At 38.9% G+C, this 20,580-nt stretch overlaps 1 protein-coding gene across 1 annotated transcript in view; it reads right to left on the minus strand.

Moving 5' to 3' along the window:
• The window catches only part of ULK4 (unc-51 like kinase 4), a 728,320-nt gene that overhangs the window by 134,589 nt on the left and 573,151 nt on the right, over positions 1 to 20,580 (minus strand). The window contains exon 35 of the mRNA XM_011950984.1: positions 16,833 to 17,018. Within this exon, the coding sequence (XP_011806374.1) occupies positions 16,833 to 17,018 (186 nt within the window). The remainder of the gene's footprint in view (positions 1 to 16,832; positions 17,019 to 20,580) is intronic.

The raw sequence follows: 20,580 nt of genomic DNA on the forward strand, positions 1-20,580 counted from the left end.
CCAGAATCTACAAGGAACTTAAAGAAATTTACAAGAAAAAAACAAACAACCCTATCAAAAAATGGGCAAAGGATATGAACAGACACTTTTCAAATGAAGACATCTATGCGGCCAACAAACATGTGAAAAAAAGCTCATCATCTCTGATCATTAGAGAAATGCAAATCAAAACCACAATGAGATACCATCTTGTGCCAGTTAGAATGGCGATCATTAAAAAGTCAGAAAACAACAGATGCTGGAGAAGATGTGGAGAAATAGGAACATGTTTACATTGTTGGTGGGAGTGTAAATTAGTTCAACCATTGTGGAAGACAGTGTGGTAATTCCTCAAGGATCTGGAACTAGAAATACCATTTGACCTAGCAATCCCTTTACTGAGTATATACCCAAAGGATCATAAATCATTCTACTATAAAGACACATGCACACATATGTTTATTGTTTATTACACCACTATTCACAATAGCAAAGACTTGGAACCAACCCAAATGCCCATCAGTGATAGACTGGGTAAAGAAAATGTGGCACATTTACACCATAGAATACTACGTAGCCATAAAAAGAATGAGTTCAAGTCCTTTGCGGGGACATAAATGAAGCTGGAAACCATCATTCTCAGCAAACTAACACAGGAACAGAAAACCAAACACCGCATGTTCTCACTCATAAGTGGGAGTTGAACAATGAGAGCATACGGGCACAGAGAGGGGAATACCACACACCAGGGCCTGTGGAGGGATGGGAGGCAAGGGGAGGGCTGGCATTAGGAGAAAGACCTAATGTAGATGACGAGTTGATGGATACAGCAAACCACCATAGCACATGTATACCTATGTAATAAACCTGCACATTCTGTACATGTGTCCCAGAACTTAAAGTATTTATTTTTTAAAAACAGTGAAACAAGAAAAAAAAGTGTTCAGTATCCTAAAAAATATATGTACTGTATGGAACTCTGAAACTTTCTTTGGAGAATGGATAAAAATATTATATGTATAAATTGGAAATGGAAGCAGAATAATTTGAAATGAGAGAGTTAATCATTATTGCTTCAAGGAGGGTCATGATAGCAGCATGCTTTCAATTGAAAAAGGAAATCAAGATGCCATGAGAAATAATTCTCAGGAACACTTTCAAAACATTTCCTTTAACAATGGTGTTGGAAAAGACTAATCCCTGAAATAGAAAATGTTAAACAAGCCTCAATAACAATTTCATAGCCATCACTGGGATACTGGTCTAGGAAGTCTGGCACAATTGTCTAAAATGCCAATGAGACCTGATCTGTGACATATGTGTGGGGCACCAACCCTTGCCCAGCCATCTCCTAAATGTTCTAAGCAGAAATACTGGAAGGAGACCATGTGGTTTAGCTCAACCTTACTCATCACAACTAGAAGCCAAAAATATTTTTTATTTATTTATTTTTTTTTATTTATTTTATTTTATTTTTATTTTTTCTGAGATGGAGTCTTGCTCTGCCGCCCAGGCTGGAGTGCAGTGGCAGGATCTCAGCTCACTGCAAGCTCCGCCTCCCGGGTTCACGCCATTCTCCTGCCTCAGCCTCCCCAGTAGCTGGGACTACAGGCGCCCGCCACCTTGCCCGGCTAGTTTTTTGTATTTTTTTTAGTAGAGACGGGGTTTCACCGTGTTAGCCAGGATGGTCTCAATCTCCTGACCTCGTGATCCACCCGTCTCAGCCTCCCAAAGTGCTGGGATTACAGGCTTGAGCCACCGCGCCCAGCCTAAAGGCAAATTCTTAAATAGAAACTATGTATGCATGTGGGATCATAGGTTTGCTATGCTAAATGGGTAGTGAGAGTGGCAGAGGATACGTATTACATATTTATTTTCAATTCCTTAGTTCCCAGAAAGTCTGATTGATTAGGGAAGCCCAAGTCTTTAGGGGCATAAACAAGTGCACTGATAAATTGATGAGTAGTTGGCTCTCACGTGGTCACATACCAAAGTGAAGAAAAAAATTAAAATCTTGCAAAACATGTGAGATTTCATAAAATCAGTGCCAGTGATGATAGAAGAATTACACCAAAGTCTTTGATGAGTGAGGGTCTGACAGATAAACACAAAACTAGATGATTAACAGTTGGAGGAGAAAATCTCTTCAAGGGTGAAGACAAGACAATTCAAAAGGGAATACTAGTTTGAACAGCAAGGGAAAACTGAGGAAGATCTTACATAGTTTTACAATAAGAGACTCATTTTTATGATGGGGCTGGAAAGGTTAAGTATGAAGAATGTCATAACATGCCATTATGCAATTTTGATAATGTGAAAGATGATATACAAGGAAGTTTAGAATCACTGGTAAAGCCCCAAGTGATGGAGCAAAAAGGTCCACCTACAGGCCTTCTTACCATACCCTCAGAGTAAGACTGCATCTCTGCTGATTCCCAAGAGCAGGGACATAGGGAACACAGGCCTTCTGGGTGGGGGTCACCTCTGTCCTGGCGGGAGTCAGGAGTTGTCCCAGAACTATTCAGGCTCCAGCAAGGCTCACTCACAGCCTCACCCATCCAGTTGGCCTGGGACAGTCAAGGCCAATCTCATTCCTCATTGTGTCCAAGTTTATGTAGGTCGCCATGTAAAGCCCAGGCCCCCCAGGTCAGCCTTCTTCCCCTGGGCTCTCATCTCTATGAGGCTCTGTATATCCTATATTCTGATTCTCAACTTCACCCCTCCTCTTGAATCCCTTCTACTCACTGTGTCTTTTGGACAGAGGCACCAGCAAGACCTCCTTTATCCTCAGTCTCTTCCCAGGATGCGCCTTTCACTTTTTTTGCTGTAACTGAAACTGGGCTTTTCCCTCGTGATATGCTCCTCTTGCATGTGTCTTTCATACCCCTGAGCTGCTGGGCCCGGAGAAGCCTCCTTGGTTCTCACAGAAGCTTCCTGGTCATTCTCCACCCCTCCTCCATGCATCCCCTGCCCCTCTGCCCCCAGCTTTAAATCTTATGTCACCAGAGAACACCTTCTACTCTTACCTGTGGCAGTTATCTGTGGATTATCAGGTCGCTCACACTCCCATTCCCCAGCTCACTGTCAGTGTCTTCAACACCACCCTTATCAAGCGCTTGGTCATTTCAAAGTCCACAGAGAGGGTCCTTCCAAAACTACTCATTTCTTTGGCTTTCCCTCCAGTGATCTTGTCCTCCTCCACACTTGATTCACTCCCCTTGTTTTAACCTACACCTGGTCACTGCCATTAACTGGCAACCTCCGGAATCTACATTCAAGCATTCCACATTCCGATACCATTCTGCTCTAGTCCAGACCTCTCTCTGTTGGAATTCCAGGCCTGTAGAGCCAACTGCCAGCTTGCCATTTCCAGATGGATGTCCAACAGGCATCTTAAATGTAAAATGTTCAACTGAGCTCCTGGTTTTCTCTCTGCCCTCAAATCAGCTCCTCCTACAGTTTTAGCCATCTCAGCCAATTTTAGGCCAAAATTGGAATCATCTTTGAGTATTTCTTTCATAGTCTCCAACTAATATGTCAGCAAATTCTATTGGTTCTGCTTTCAAGATATATCCAAAATATAACCACTTTTTACTCCCTCCAAGTCATGATCGGGACTCTCTCGATATAGCAGCCTCCTGACATATATCTCTTATCCTTCATCCTCTTTGATGACTACTCTCAGTGCAGCAGCCAGACTGTCTATCCCTTCAGCTCAAAACCCTCCAAAGGCTTCCACTTCATTGGGGATAAAGGCCAGTGTTTACAAGGGTTTACAGGGCCTTTGTAACCTCTTTCCTCCATGACACCCTTCCCTGTTGTCTCCCTCACATCCTGTGTGTCTCCTTCTTACCCAGTTTGCTCTGGACACAGGGGCTTCCTTATAGTCCCTAGAACATACCATGGATATACCTGCCTTGTGGCCTTAGCACTTGCTATTCCTCTGCTCCAAACACTCCCTGGCTGCTTTCTCTACTTCTTTCAGTCTTTACTCAGATGTCATCTCAGAGAGGCCTTCCCTAGTCACATTATCTAAAAGCTGCAAATAGCCTGCTATCTTTTCTATTTTCCTTTCTCTCTTTATTTTTCTTCTTAGTGCTTTCCCTACGTAAAATACGACATAGTTTACTTAATAAATGTGGCTATCATGTCACTTTCTTAGCAAGCTCCATTAGAGCAGGGTTTTCTGTCTGTCTTGTTCCCTGCTGTATCCCCAACATTGAGAACCATGGGTGCCACAGAGCAGTCACTCAATATTTACTTGTTGAGTGAGTGGTCACTCTGTCTTACTGAGGACTTTTTCTGTGTGGTACTGAAAAATGCTGAACACCTCATTAGAATGACTTCATAACATTGTTAAAAGACAAATTAAATTCACTTTGATAAATGTTAGTTTCATATTTTGAGATTAAATCCCAATGAAACTTTTTGTCATTATGTACCGTAATTGTTAGATTGCCAGTTTAAATGAATCTACATTAAGTGGTTAGTTTTCCATTATCACTTATTCTGGAACAAAAAGGAACTCCTGTGTTATCAAATAATATACCTAAACCTTGGAGTAGTTCTGTTGACTGAATTCAAGATACTAGTTTACAAAAAAACAAGAGTCATATTTTACATGATATGATTCAATTCAACTCATCTAACAGCTTGAACTTAAAATATTCTCTTGGATAAATATTGTAATTACCAACTGAACTGTTCTCTTTATATTTTTCTGTGATTAATTAAAACCTGATACCAAACTCTGGTTATTTTCTTTATATATAGGCTATCTACCTAGAAACAGTCTTGCTAAGGAAAGAGATATATTCCTATGAACATAATGTGGATATTAGTTATTGTTTATTTCAATTGATGGAATTCATTTCTTAAAATTAATATATATTAAAGAAAAATTGTATTTAAATTATTTAAAAAACAAAATTTAAAAACATTTAATGTAGGTATTCATAACAGAAGGTCCCTCAAAAAATTGCCATTGCTGTTTACAAACACAAGGCAGTATTTTTCTTTCTTTTTTTTTTCTGAGACAGAGTTTCACTGTGGTCGCCCAGGCTGGAGCGCAATGGCGTGATCTCGGGTCACTGCAACCTCCACCTCCTTGGTTCAAGCGATTCTCCTGCCTCAGCCTCCTGAGTAGCTAGGATTACAGGCGCCTGACACCACGCCTGGCTAATTTTTATATTTAAGTGGAGACAGGTTTTCACCATGTTGGCCAGGTTGGTCTCGAACTCCTGACCTCAGGTGATCCACCTTCCTCGGTCTCCCAAAGTGCTGGGATTACAGGCGTGAGCCACCATGCCTGGTCTGGAAGTATTTTTCAAACATATTCATTCTAATACTTAACTTGCTTTAAATGCTCATTGTTCTGAGACTGGTTTTGTTAAGGGCATGACATTAAAGACATCCCAAATTACCAAAGGAATCTGTAGCATTCTGCACAGCAAAAGCTGCACAGTGAAGTTGGTGATGGTCAAAATGATTACTAAGCATCAGGAAAATACCGTAGGAACTTACAATTACTATTATTTGAACCAGATAATAATTCCCTTTAAATGGAAATATTCACGGGTTGAATAACTAAATGGTCCCTCACAGTGAGCTTTCTTTTGTGTTTCTCCCACCACTTCCCTTGGTTCTCAGGAGGCTGCAGAGCGCAAAGCACCAGGGACTCTTAGCTTTTTACTTACAACTTATACTGGGCAGATTCTCAATGAATTAATATCATAGAAGGAAGCAGTATTCCCAGCAACTCTTCTCTCTTTTTGAGAGTTATTATATCTGTTACCAAGAAAAGTAGATTGGTCTTTTCCACATTTTAAACATTTCCCCTCAGGCATTAAAATGAACCATTTTGCTCCATAAATATTATCAAATTTTTATAGTTTTTACCCTTTACTTTAAAAAGTCAATGTGGGAAATAGGAATATTCACACAGTTCCAATGCATCTCTCCAAGCTTGCCTTAGTGATTGCAAGGGAAACACACACCTGCATAGTGGAGACATGTGGCAGGTGCCCTCTTAACCAAGCAATTAACATCACTTAGCATCACTAAAAGTGGAGATGACTGACATCACATGCTTCTTAATATGATACAGTATAAGGGGCCACTATCAATGGGACATTGTGACCCAAAATATCATGAGGAAACAATCATTCTACTCTCCAGAGTATGGGATATTCCATAAGACAATCAATTTCATAAGAGAAAAAAACAAGATTCTCCTAGATTAAAAGAGATAAGGAAACAATAATAAATTCAGTATGTGAGCCTTGGTTGGAATGTGGCTTAAAAACAAAAGACTACAACAGTCATTTTTTGATAACTCATAATACCAGCATTTTGGGAGGCTGAGGCAGGCGATCACTTAAGCCCAATTCAAGACCAGCCTGGACAATATAGCGAAACCCTATTTCTGTTCTTCTGAGATCAGATGAGATCGGGTGCATTCAGGGTGATATGGCTGTAGAGCCTGTCTATATATATATATATATATATTTTTTTTTTTTTTCAAGACAGAGTCTCGCTCTGTCACCCAGGCTGGAGTGCAGTGGCGTGATCTCGGCTCACTGCAACCTCTGCCTCCCAGGTTCAAGCAATTCTCCTGCCTCAGCCTCCTGAGTAGCTGGGAGTACAGGCACCCGCCATCATGCCTGGCTACTTTTTGTATTTTCAGTAGAGATGGGGTTTCACCATGTTAGCCAGGTTGGTCTTGAACTCCTGACCTCAGGTGATCTGCCCACCTCAGCCTCCCAAAGTGCTGGGATTACAGGTGTTAGCCACTGCACCCAGCCTTTATTTTTTAAAAAAGAAAATTAGCTGGGCATGGTGGTGCATGCCTGTAGTACCAGCTACTTGGAAGGCTGAGGTGAGATAGTCAATTGAGCCCCTGAGGTCAAGGCGGCAGTCCCCATGAGGGCACCACTGCATTCCTGCCTGAACAACAGAGTGAGACCTTGTCTCAAAAAAAAAAAAAAGAAAAGTATTAAGTAGATATTAATGATATGAAATTGTTAATTTTCTTAGTTGTGATAATGGTATTATGGTTAGAGACCAAGTGTCATGATGTCTTCACTTTCACATGATTTAGAAAACACATACACACAACAGAAATATGGTAAAATGATAATTCTTAATTCTTGATTACACAGGTGCTCATCCTATGATTCTTTCATCTTTTCTTGGATTTTGAGACTTTTTATAATAAAAAGAAGAGTAAAAGTATCATCAATGGCAATAGAAATCTGAAAGAGCAGAAGACGCTATAGAGAGAGCAGGGAACAAATTTTATGTGCTAGGATTACAGAAAGGGAGTAGGGGACCTGAATCTCTTTAGAAAAGAAATCATAACAGAAGGAAAATTATGCTGCACAGGGGCTACAAATGACAGATTGGAAAAAAAAATAGGAAGGGAAGGCAACCAGCCTGGGCAACAGAGTGAAATTATGTCTCTAAAATTAAAAAGAAAATTCATATCACAACTTGGTACGCACAGCCACATGTGCAAACAGATGCAGAAAAAGGGAAAAAAGTTTCACATATCCTGTGAACAATACATTAAGATTTGTTATTCTGTTCTATTTCATTTTTATTTAAATAACAAATGCTGCACTGTGAAACTTTAAATTGCTTTCAGTGGATCATGATGTGTAGTTGGAAAAACACAAATCTCAATCAACTTGCTTGCTTTGTCAGGAGTGAAACTTAGAGAGGTTGCGTCTTGTCTATGGCAGTACAAGTAGTTGACTGAAGAGCTGAGATTGGAACTCAGGGCTATGGGCTCCTAGGCCACATTCTTTCTATTCCACTAAGCTGACTTTCACATTGTTTTATCTTTAAAACACACATGAAACTTTTCAACCTCCTTAACTGACAATATTTTCCAAATCTCAAACCTGGATGCTTATTATTATCCTTTATACTATTTCTGGGAAGAAATATACTGTATTCAGCCATTCAGGTCATAAACTTCATGAGAGCAGAGGGGTTGCCTGTCTTGTTCTTCATGTATTATACCTTCAGCACTTCCATGTTTGGCTCATAACAGATGCTCAATATACTACTGCTGAACGAATTAATGACTCCACTCTTGTGGATTTAGCTATTATCTCAATATTGACAACTCTTATATACATATTCCTTTGTTTTTACAACTAGAATCTAATTTTGCATTTCATTTTGTGGCCTTTTATATTCATCCACCCTAATTTTCAAACACCAGATCACTTTTTCAAGGTGGTATTTGTCATTTTTAACTGAACATGTGTAAAATTAAACTTACCATATTAAATGGGTTTTTCTCTACCTCTACTGAAGGTACTAATTACATTCCAGGTATTTGGATTAGGAATTTCCATGAAGTGGGGTCCACAAACTCCAGTTTTCTCAAAAGTCAGGCAGGAAACAAATGTTTGAATCAATTGAGTATAAGAACAGAGGGAGAATTGGAACTATAGCCAAACCAGAGAACCCAGAACCACCTAAAACTTTTGTTGACCCTTTGTGTTCAATTTGTGGTCCACGAATCTAGAGCCAAACTTAGCTCACATTCCCCTGCCTCAGAGACCTATACTCAATCAGACCTGGTTGATTTTTCCTATTCAATGCCTCTTGCAATGGTTCTGGATCATACATCCTTATACGGAATCAAACTGCAGATACTAGGAGGAGAACCCAAGTGAGGAGGAAAGTAGAGAGCTGATGTGTGGGGAAATGAGACATGTTCAGATGGATCTTAAGGAAGCTTTCTCTGTCACATCCTGTGACATGTGATCTTGTCGATACCTATGGGAAAGATCTATATATTTCCTCAACGCTCTTGAGGTGGACTATCATTTTATCAATAGTAACACTGAGGTCTGAGTCCTGAGAAGGACTGGCTATAAATGACTCTGTTCCACTAGCCATTTTCTGAATCTGCCTTGCTCAAAATCTCAGGAATATCTCTTCAGGGAATTATGTAAAAATTTGAGGCACTATATTTCTTTTGTTTTAATAGACTTTTTAAAAAATTGGCAAATAATTATTGTACATATTCATGAGGTACACAGTGATGTTTCAATACATATAATGTATAGTGGTCAGATCAAGGTAATTAGGATATCTATCATTTAAAACATTTATCATTTATTTGTGTTGAAAATGTTCAATATCTTTCTCTAGCTCTTTGAAACTGTGTTTTACTATTAACTATAGTCATCCTACAATGGTATAGAGTGCTAGGACTTATTCCTCTTATTTGGCTGTAATTTTGTATCCTTTAACAAATCTCTCCCTATCCTTCCTCCCATGCCCCTTCCCTTCCCTTCCCGGCCTCTAGAATCCTCTGTTTTACCTTTTACTTCTATGAGAGCAACATTTTTTAGCTTCCACATATGAGTGAGAACATGCGGTGTTTATCTTTCTGTGCCTGGCTTATTTCATTTAACATAATATCATCCAGTGCCATCCATGTTTCTTTTCTTTGTTGGAAAGATACAACAAAATCATTCAAAGAGTTCCCAAATTAACTTGCAAACCCTATGGCAATCAGTGGCAGAGAATGCCTCTAGAGTGGAACTGCAAATGGGTGTGTATGGATTCAATAAAAGATCTCTTTCAGAAACGCTTAAGAGCATCCTCTCAGGGTTTTAGGAAATCTTCTAAAAAACTAGATTTCAAAAAATTGATTAAATTTACGTTTAACTCATTTGGGTGCATAGTGTTTCTCTTAGAAATTTTACTGGTTTTACATCAATCCCCATTCTTTTCTCCTTTAAGAATACAAGTCAAGAATAGAAGGTCTTAACCACAAGAAAAATAGGAGGGAGAGAGGTATAATTTCACCTTTTTATTATACCTCAAGGAATATTTCTTTACTTTTCTAGGAGAAACAGTGCCTCTTCTGATGCTAAATTCTACAACCCAACCTGGTGCTAACATATTAAAAGAATGGCTGCAGAATTCCTAGTTTCCTCATCTGGTCTCTTTAAAAATGTAATGACTCTGTACATAAAGAAATGTTATATTACACTCATTTTCAGCAACATAACATGCCTGTTCTCATGTGGAATGAGAGGGGCCGGTGACCTATATGAGAATTCAGAAGGAAAATGATAGTGAGCACAGCAAGACTTTCTGAGGACCACAGGGTAAAGATTCTTCATGGAACAGATATTTGTAACAAATCCTTAATACTATTCATCTTCAGAGAGTTATTGCAAATCACACTCCTTCCACCTCTGCTGCACCAGGTAGATGGGTGAGAAGGCAACAGGGAGTTAGTAACGTCAGCATATTACAGTCACCCTCCCATGGACTATTTTTCTGCTTTCAGAGAGAAGTTGATAGCATATATTTAAGCCAATTTTAGGCACAGAACAAATTTGTGGTGGTTCGTGTGTAGTCAATATTTTGAGTGTTGGAGTAAGCTAGCTTTAATTAAGAGACAAGTAGCTAATCTACAATCATTGCCCTGGGAAAACTCCCATTGATATCCAGTTTAAGGGAAAGGTAAACTTGGGAGACATCTGAAGGAGTTCTATCACATTTTTAAAGCTAAAGCAGAAAGTATAATTATAAAACCTCCCAACTTCCTGTTAAATTACAGCAGATAATTAAATCGTTAGGTTTCTTCAACATTCTCTGGATGTTCTAAATACAGATTAAATAAGAAAGAGCACCCTAGAGGCAAAACATATCCCATCTCTATTAGCAAAAATTAAATGTTCTATTTCTTTAATTTGTTAGTGAAAATTATAGCTTTAGAAAGTGACTGTCACAAGATTGGGACTTTAAACAGAAAAGTCAAGAGTCCAGGACCCTTTCTGTAATTCACAGGGAAGGATCTGCCACATGATTCCCCAAGATGATTCTCTAACAACCATGGTTTACCAGTCACTGACATGCTCATTACCTGTAAATTATGGAGTCAAACATATCTTGGGCTTGCCCTCTGAATCCATCCAGACTTGTTCAGCTTTGGGCACAGGAGTCCACTCTTCCATCAGGGTTTTAAAAGAGGTGACCCTATCAGCTTAGAATACTCTTCTTTTTAGATGTGCTCCTGGTGGGAGTGGGTACTTAATGAATGTCCTCTAACTAGGTCCTCAGGGAACTTGTCTTTTCCTCCCTAACTTCTTACGGTCAAGAAAATGCATTTGTCAGGCCTCCTTAATCCAATTACTGGCACCAGGTAATAAATCTAGAATGCCTCTGTATCTCTATGGAATCTGATTCTTCTGCTCCAGTGAGCCGAGCCTAAGAGTTGGGTCTCCTCAAAGTCACAGGAAATTTTTGCATGTGTTCCTTATATCACTCAAGTTCCTGTCCTTTGTCCATATGCATATCCAATCTCATGCAGTCTTCAGAAACTTGGCAGGGCTACTGTGCAGAAGACTGAAGCTTCAGACTATGGAATAACTAAATGTCTTTTATGGTCCTTCTCAGACTGACCTATGTGTGTCTGCAAAGTACTAACACGAGCTCCCAATATGGACTGAAGACCAAAACTGAACTGCCAATAGCAAAAACGCTGTATTTTATGAACATTCCTTATTCAGCTCAGTAAATGCTAAATACCTATTCTGTGACAGCTACTATGGTAAAGTTTTATTCCACAGTAAGGAAAACTAATTCAATTAAGATGCTGCCGGCAGCCTTTTCTTTCAGAGACCAGAATTTCTTAATTCCATCAACAATGTCTAAACTCTAAATTCTCCTAAAGTTAATGTTCAGTGAAGCTCTGGCTTTTCCTGGCCCATTTCTTATGTCTTCCCAATCTGGCTCCATGGATTTCTGGGTCTTTGCTCAGGATGTGCTTCTTCCTGCTCAGTGTGTAGAATACCAACACATTCTTCCATACTCAGTTTAAACATCATGTCTTGCCAACTTCCTCCCCAGAATGCTTGTTCCTGTGGAACTTTCTTGGCTCCTCCACTGTAGCACTGATTGGATCCTGCTTTGTAATCAAGCTGGTTGCTTCCATGTCTCTCTGGCTAGAGATCCCTGAGGGCAGGGAGCAGCAAGATCATGTCTGTTTCAATATCTCCAGTACAGTGCTTTGCACACAGTCATAACTCTATCTATTACTTGTTTTTCTATGAATAAAAGAATGAATCTCTCAGGTGCTGTCTGGATCAAAGTTCAGTCAAATTCTGCCTGACAAATGCCTGAGGAATTCAGATCAGTCCTTGGCAAAGAAGCAGCCTGGGGCCAGCTACTCTGAAGGAGAATGGGCTGGGGCAATCCAACCTGGGCTTGATACCAGCTCTACCATTCCCTAGTCAGTGGCCTTGGGAACATTACTTAAGCTCCTTAAGCCTTAAGTTATAACCTATAAAATGGGAATGATCTGGGAATAATCACTGGAGCTGTTCTCCAGGGATGCTGTCAAGATTAAAAGAGATTAATGCACCAAAAATCCTAACACAGGGACTACCACACAGTAGTAACCAATAACTGATGAACATCTTTTACACGTCAGACACCATAACATTCTGAAGATACAACAAATAACAAGACCAACCACGTTACCACCCTGGAACAAGGGTAACGTAAAGATAAGAACAGAAAGGAAGTCAACAATTACAAAGCAATGGCCGCCAGAGAATTAAAAACAGAGAACAGAAGGACAAAGAGGAAGGAGGACTAAATCAGTCCAGAAGTATGAGACAGGTGGTATCACACTCCTCTTTGGGTAACCTGCTGCTATTTCTCTTCAAATGTACTAACCTCAGTACAGATGGGGTTACTTTCCAATAAACCCATTATAATGTAAGTCAAAAATGCATTTAGTATACCTAACCTGCCAAACATCATGGCCCAGCGTACCTTAAATGTGCTCAGAACACTTACACTAGCCTACAATTGAGCAAAATCATCTAACACAAAGCCTATTTTGTAACACAGTATTGAGTATCTCATGTAATTTACTGAAGACCATATTGAAAGTAAAAAATAGAATGGTTGTATGGGTACCTGAAATACAGTTTCTGCTAAATGAGCATCAGTTTTTGCACCAATGCAAAGTTGAGAAATCCTAATTTGAACCATGGTAAACTGGAAACCATCTGTATTCCATTTAATTAGAACTGAGCTTCAGGATGGGCAAGTTCACGGCCATAGCTGAGCTGACTGGGGCCCCTAGAATCTCTGATGATATGTTTTATATGACTTGACCCAACATTGACTTACCCAGGGTAAATCAGAAGGTTTTCAGAAGATTTTGAGGCATTTATCACAGATGGCAGGCCTGCAAACATTATGGGCATTCTTGAAAAACTAAAGTAGACATCAAAGAGTTAGAGTGACCTTCACAGGTCCCCTCCAGAAGAGGGTAGAAAACAGTATCTTGGGACTGTCCAGGCTATTTCTGTTATTGTTGCTAAGCAAATACACAGTTGTTTTAATCCCAATCCAGAATGTTTTTGCATCTTACTTCCTAAATACCACACAGAAAGGCTCCATAGTTCTTTGGAGAAATGCCTGATTCCAAGGCTGGAGTAGTAATACAACATGAGCCTGGAATATTACATTATGATTGAAAGCACTCTAGAAAAAAAAAAAAAGAAGACGGAGAATGTCAAAAGACATAGCAGACATCCAAAAGCCATTTCCATTAGCCAAATCTGGGGCAGCCGTGGATTGTAACCCACTGAAAAAATCCATGAGCCAATTCTGATAATAACAGAGATAAGTTTTAAAAAATCAATAAACGGGACAGAAAAGGTAGAACAACACAAATGTCCATCAATGGATCATAACATTTTTAAAATGTGGTATACATATAACAATGGATTCTTAGCCCTAAAATAGGAGGAAATTCTAGCACGTGCTACATCATGAATAAACCTTGAAGCCACTACACTAAGTGAAACAAGCCAGATATAAAAGGACAAATATTGTATAATTCCACTTGTACGAGGTACCTAGAGTAGTCAAATTCATAGAAACAAAGTAGAATGGTGGTTATCACGCACTGGGAGAAGGAGGAGTGGGAAGTTATTGTTTAATAGGCACAGAGTTTCAGTTTGGGAAGATGAAAAAGTTGTGGAGATGGATAATAGTGATGGTTGCACAACAATGTGAATATGCTTAATGCCACTGAACCACATACTTAAAAATAATTCAAGTGATAAATGTTATGCTATATACATTTTACCACAATAAAAAGAAAATAGATGAGCAGCACCAGGATCAACTTCTGTTTTTGCATACAAAGGTAAAAATCACTTGGATTCAACTTTTCTTCCACAAAGCTAAATCTACCAGGCCCTATGAGGAACATCAGATATTATAAAGAAGCCATTTTAAATAGTAAAGCAAACTAAAAGACGGTAGAATCTGTTTATTTCGAACAAGTTGGGGTCTTACTAATTAATCTGTATGATTAATTTGATCAGTGTTTTAGTAAATAACATAACTTATTTCCATAATATCTGCAATTCTAAAATCGAAAAAGCTCTGAAAATCCAAACCTTTTTTCATAAGGTCAAAACACATATTTCATATTGTTCAAAAACACATATGGTAGCAAAACCTGACCTGAACTCACAAGAGCCCATGTTTGGTCTTAATTTACCCCTGCCTGGTGTAAATATTCATACATTTTGCCACAGAAATATTACTGTGCTTATGGTGGCATTGCCTGAGTGTCTCCTATGGCATCATATAATATACAGTATAAGTACCGTGCCAAAAAGATGTGAAAATTCTAAGTTTCAAAAAAAAAAATCTGGTCCTGAATTTCAAAGAAACTATAGATCCCTACAAAATTTAACCATATCAGGTATCAGACCAATAGTTTTTGACATTTTCTACCAAATTCACATTTTTGCCATATCTACAGATCACTTGTATTATTATATTCTCTAGTACTTGTCTTCAGATTGACTCACCTTTTTTCTTTAAATAATTTTTTAAAGAAACATCTCCACTGTAAAAGATGAGAGCTTGAGAGGCCTGCTCTGTTGAAAGGGAAATTCTGAAGGATTAGAGAGGTGTTAAAGACACAACAACAAACTGAGGCTTTTGCCTTGAATAACCAGAAAGACCAATAGAAAATGGAAATGAAATAACTGCCTCACTACGTGATTCCACATCATCTAGTGCTAGGCTGGTGCACCGTCTCTAAAACCTACTCTCCTCAGAAGTATTCATCCCACACTTGGGGAACTGGACTAGACCATCAGAATCCTGCAACTCAGGTAATGACTCTGCTGAGATTAGTAAGTCTTGTTTTGGGGTTGAGGGGAGTCACATCCATACAGCAGCACAATACAGCAGTGAGGGAGTCAATCTCTTTATCTCCCTTCTAGTTCTGTCACCCATCACCTGTCATGCAGGTTCAGCTGGGTCACTCGCAACTGTCTACTTATCAAATTGGTGCAAGTCATTTTGGTACAACTCTCTGGAACATCCACAGCTTCCACCTGCCAAAGGACACCTCAAGGTATTAGGATCTAGAAGTGAACACGGACTGACAAACCAGAAGATGACAGGTGAACAGAACCCCCATCCTTTATTAACTTCAACACTAGCTACTGTAAATAGTGGCCTTCAAAATCAGCAGAGAAAGATTTACTGCAGAAAGAGAATAGGTTTTCAAAAGGACTTTCAAATAGACATCAGCTATATATGCATTTTTAAATAAAATAAGTGAAGAAGAAGGGAAAGTTTTTCCTTACAGTGGAATGCTGGGAATTATAAATGCTGGGGATGAGAAAACATCCATTTTGCAACTACTACAAAATAATAATAACTAACTACACATTGACTAAACCAAGTGATCAAAATTAACATCACCAGTAAGGGGCAAACAGCCACCAAGAGCCTCTGGATGTGATAGATTGAGAAGGACCAATTTACTTCTAGAGTACTCACAAATCGAATCGTGAAGACACATCAAACAGACCCAAACTCAGGGAGATGCTACAAAATACCTGGTCTACACAGGTGGCCAAATGTACCCTCTGACCAGGCCAGACAACAAAAGCTGATGAAGACGCTGCTGCCATGCACAAGGTGGGCCCAGGAGAGGGCAGTTGGTGGCCAGGTGGGAAGAAAAGCAGAGACACTTCTAAGGAGAGGCTGGTAACTGAAGACCCGTCAGATGCACAGCCTCAACAGAGATGTAGAATGCCTGGGCTCTAGTCAGTCGCAGTGAATCAAGATCATGCCACTGCACTCCAGCCTGGGCAACAGAGCTAGGCTCTGTCTCAAAAAATAAAAAAAATAAATAAATGAAAGGAGAATAGGACTACATGCTCACTCAAGCCCCTTCCAGCGTTTCGTTCCAGGGGGAGGAGGCCACGCTGACCCCCAAGGCCTCTGAGGGGGGGAAAAAACCCAACAAAACCTGGCCTATAATCTTCAAAAATATCAGGAAAGACAAAGACTGAAAGACTATTCCAGATTAAAGACACATGCCTACCAAAATACATAATCCTGGACTGTATCCTATATCAGAAAAAAGCTCTGAAAGTTACTGAGACAGCTGACTCAACTAGAATATGGACAGAAGACTGGTAAAGGAATTTTATCAGTGTTAAATTTCCTGATTTTGATTACTTCAGTAACAGAAAATCAATTTTATTTTAGGAAATACATACTTAGCTGTTAAGAGGTACGAGGCACATTGTCTCTAACTTACTCCCAAATGGTTCAGAAAAAATATGTATATATGCAGATGAACGGTATATGACAAATGTCAACAATAGGTGATTAAGAAGAAAGGTGACCCGGAGTTCTTTACCACTCTTGCAAATTTTCTGGAAATCTGAAATTAGGTACAAGAAATGGCTATTCACTGCCCTTGTGGCTGCCAGCAAAGCCACCCAGTGTCCCCAGTTTCTATGTGAACTCACCATTCTTCTGAGAATCCTTAACAGAAGCTTCTGTTCCTTTGGGTCCTCCTTGGATGTCAGCAAATGAGCAAAAATTTCCACATTTTCAGGAGAGAGGCTGTCTGGGTTTTCCCCTCCATACAGCTGAACCAGTATAGACAGGCACTTGGATGAAATGTCGAAAATCTCAGGATCTTCATTAGGAAGCTGAAAATTAACAAATAAATTTTGTTGAAGATGGTATTAGTACTCAAAAAAACATAGTAAAATTTGGCTTGATGGAGGTGTCAGCCTGAGTAGTCTGCTGAATACTTTTTACTTTTCTTTTCTTTCTTTTTTTTGAGACAGGGTCTCACTCTGTTGCCCAGGCTGGAGTACAGTGGTATGATCACATCTCACTCTAGCCTCAACCTCCTGGGCTCAAGTGATCCTCCTGCCTCAGCCTCCTGAGTAGCTGGGAACAAAAGCACACACCACCATCTTGCCCGGCTATTTTTTTTTTTTTTTTTTTGGGTAGAGATATAGTCTCCCTATGTTGCCCAGGCTAGTTTTGAACTCCTGGGTTCAAGGAATTCTCCTTCCTTAGACTCCCAGAGTGCTGGGATTACAGGCATGAGCCACTGCGCCCAGCCTAAATACTTTTTAAAATGCATCTTTTTCAAAGTGTATATAGTTGCTCAAACAAAACTAACAGCACAAAATCAGAAGGTCATATATTCTTCTTTTTAAAAAAGTTTTTTTATTATTTTATTTTTATTGGCACATAATTATACATTTTTATGGGGTATAGTGTGAAGTTTCAATACACATATACAATGTATAATAATCAAATAGGGTAATTAACATATCCTTTACCTCATACATATATCCTTTATTTGTAGTGAGAACATTCAAAATCCTCTCTTCTAGCTATTTTGAAATATACATTATATTATTATTAACTATAGTGCAGTGAAACGCTAGACCCGTATTCCTATTTAATTGTAACTGTACCCATTGACCCGCTTCATAGTAACTCTGTATTTAACCTTTTGAAGAAGTGCCAGACTGTTTTCCAAAGCTGCCACTTGTACCAGCAATGTATGAAAATTCCATTTTCACTAACACTTGTTATTATCTGTCTTTTTAGCTGGAGTTATCCTAGTAGGTCTGGAGGGGTAACTCATTGTGGTTTTCTGACGTACTTCCCTGATGGCTAATGATGAGGGGTACCTTTTCATGTGCTGATTGGCCATTTGTGTATCTTCAGAGAAATGTCTGTGCAGACTCTTTGCCCATTTTAAAAATAGGTCATTTGTCTTTATACAGTTGAGTTCTAAGAGTTCTTTATATATTTTAAATACAAGTTCCTTAACAAATATATAATTTAAAAGTTTTTTTTCCTTTCTGCAAGTTGTCTTTTCACTTTCTTGATATTGTCCTTTGAAGTAAAAAATATTTTTAATTTTGAAAACTCTGTTTTTTTAATACTTGGGTATATGTATGATTTCAGTGACATATATCTAAGAATGTTTTATTTTTGTTTTTTGGGAGACAGCATCTCTCTCTGTCACCCAGGCTGGAGTACAGTGGTACAAACATAGCTTACTGCAGCCTCAACCTCCTGGCTTCAAGCAATCCTCCCACCTCAGCCTCCTGGGTAGCTGGGACCACAGTGGTACACTGTCACACCTGGCTAATTTTTAAATTTTGTGTAGAGACAGGTCTCACCATGTTGCCAAGGCTAGTCTTGAACTCCTGGGCTCAAGCAATCCTCCTGCTTTGTCTTCCCCAAAGTGCTGAGAGTACAGGCAAGAGCCATCACACCCAATCATGCCCATGTTTTCTTCTAAGAGCTTTATAGCTTTAGCTTTTTACATTGAGGTCTTTGATGCCTTTTGAGTTAATTTTTATATATGGTGTAAGTAGAGGTCCAATTTTATTCTTTTGCATGTGAATTAAACTTTTATTTTGAGATATTTGTAGGTTCACATGCAGTTGTAAGAACCAACACAGAGAGATTCCATATATACTTCACCCAGTTTCCCCAATGGAAACATCTTGTATAATAACTATGGCACAGTATCACAGCTCGGACATTAGCCATCAACCTTATTCTGATTTTACTAATGTTACATGTGTGTGCATATGTGTGTTTGTACACACTGTATTTAGCTCTGTGCAACTTAACCACACATGTAGATTTGGTGACAACCACCACCACCAAGATAAAGAAGAGTTCTATCACAGGGATTCCATTACAGTAAGAGCCAACTCTCACTCTCCTCCATCCTGAACCACTGGTGACCACAAACCAGTTTGCCATTTTGTCATTTCAAGTATGTTACATAAATGGAATCACACTGTGTATATGGTTTTCTTCACTCAGTATAATTTCTTTAAAATCCATCCAAATTTTTGTGTAACAATAGTTCATTTCTTTTTGAGTACTATTCCATGACATAGATGTACCATAGATTAACTAACTCACCCATAAAGAAAATGTGAGTTGTTCCCAATTTGGAGCTATTCCAGATAAAACTACTGCGAACATTTGCACAAGTTTTTGTGTGAACATCAGCTTTCATTCCTCTGGGATAAATGCCCAAGAGTACAATGGCTGGGCTGTATGGGAGATTCATATTTAGTTCTTTAAGAAACTGTCAAACTGTTTTCTAAGGCAGCTGTAGCGTTTTACCATTTTACATTCCTAGCATCAATGTACAAAAGATCCAGTTTCTCAGCATCTCCACTAGCACTTAGCGTTTTTTTGTTTGTTTGTTTGTTTGTTTGTTTGTTTGTTTTGCCACTCTGATAGATAGGTGGTGGTATCTCATTGTAGTTTAAATTCACATTTCCCTAATGGCAACTGATAGTGAACATCTTATCACCTATTCATGACTTTTGCCCTTTGTTAACTGGATGTTTGATTCTTTATTCTTGATATTTGAAAGTTCTTTAAATATTCTAGATACGCCTTTCTTAGATATATGGTTTTGCAAATATTTTCTCCCAGTCTGTAGCTTGCCTTTTCATCCATTTTACTGAGTCTTTTGAAGAGAAAAAAAGTTAATTTTGATGAAGTCCAATTACTGGTTTTAGTTCTTAGCAATTGTGCTTGTGGTGGCAAGTACAAAAAACTCTTTGCCAAAACACATGTCCTGAAGACTTTCTGCTATATTTTCTTCTAAAGGTTTTATAGTTTTTTATTTTACATTTAATTCACTTAATTTTGGGTTAATTTTTATATAAAATATGAGGTTTAGGTAAAGGATTTTATTGTTGTTTAGTTTTGCCACTGGGTATCCAATTGCTCCAGCACCATTCTTGAAAAGGCTATTGTTGTCCTGTGGTATTGCATGTTTAATGACCTGGCAACAAGAGAAAGTTGGTCTAAGAAAGGCAGAGGAACTTTGTCTTATAAGAATTAGAACCAAGGGGCTCCATAATCATCTGACATCAGTTCCATGTTGTATCTATGATGGTTAGAAATGTACATGACAGGAACTCTAGGAATCTTATGGATTCTTCTTTTAGGGTCTCTGGTCAACCATGGCCACAATGTGACACTTAATGCTGAGTTGTTCTCTGTTTTAGGCAGTCTTCTGCGTAGGTTCCTCTGTGTGTGCATGGTAACTTTTCAAATCTTGGATCCTTGATGATCCTTGGAGTCACTCAATACTTCTGCCCCGATTTCTCAATTTCAGCCATTATACAATCAGTTATACAAGGGATACACTTGGCATACAGACTGTCCATCACTGACTGCACTAAGTCCAGTTTGGCTTTA

This window comes from Colobus angolensis, unplaced genomic scaffold (assembly GCF_000951035.1).
Source record: "Colobus angolensis palliatus isolate OR3802 unplaced genomic scaffold, Cang.pa_1.0 Scaffold311, whole genome shotgun sequence".
NCBI lineage: Eukaryota > Metazoa > Chordata > Mammalia > Primates > Cercopithecidae > Colobus > Colobus angolensis.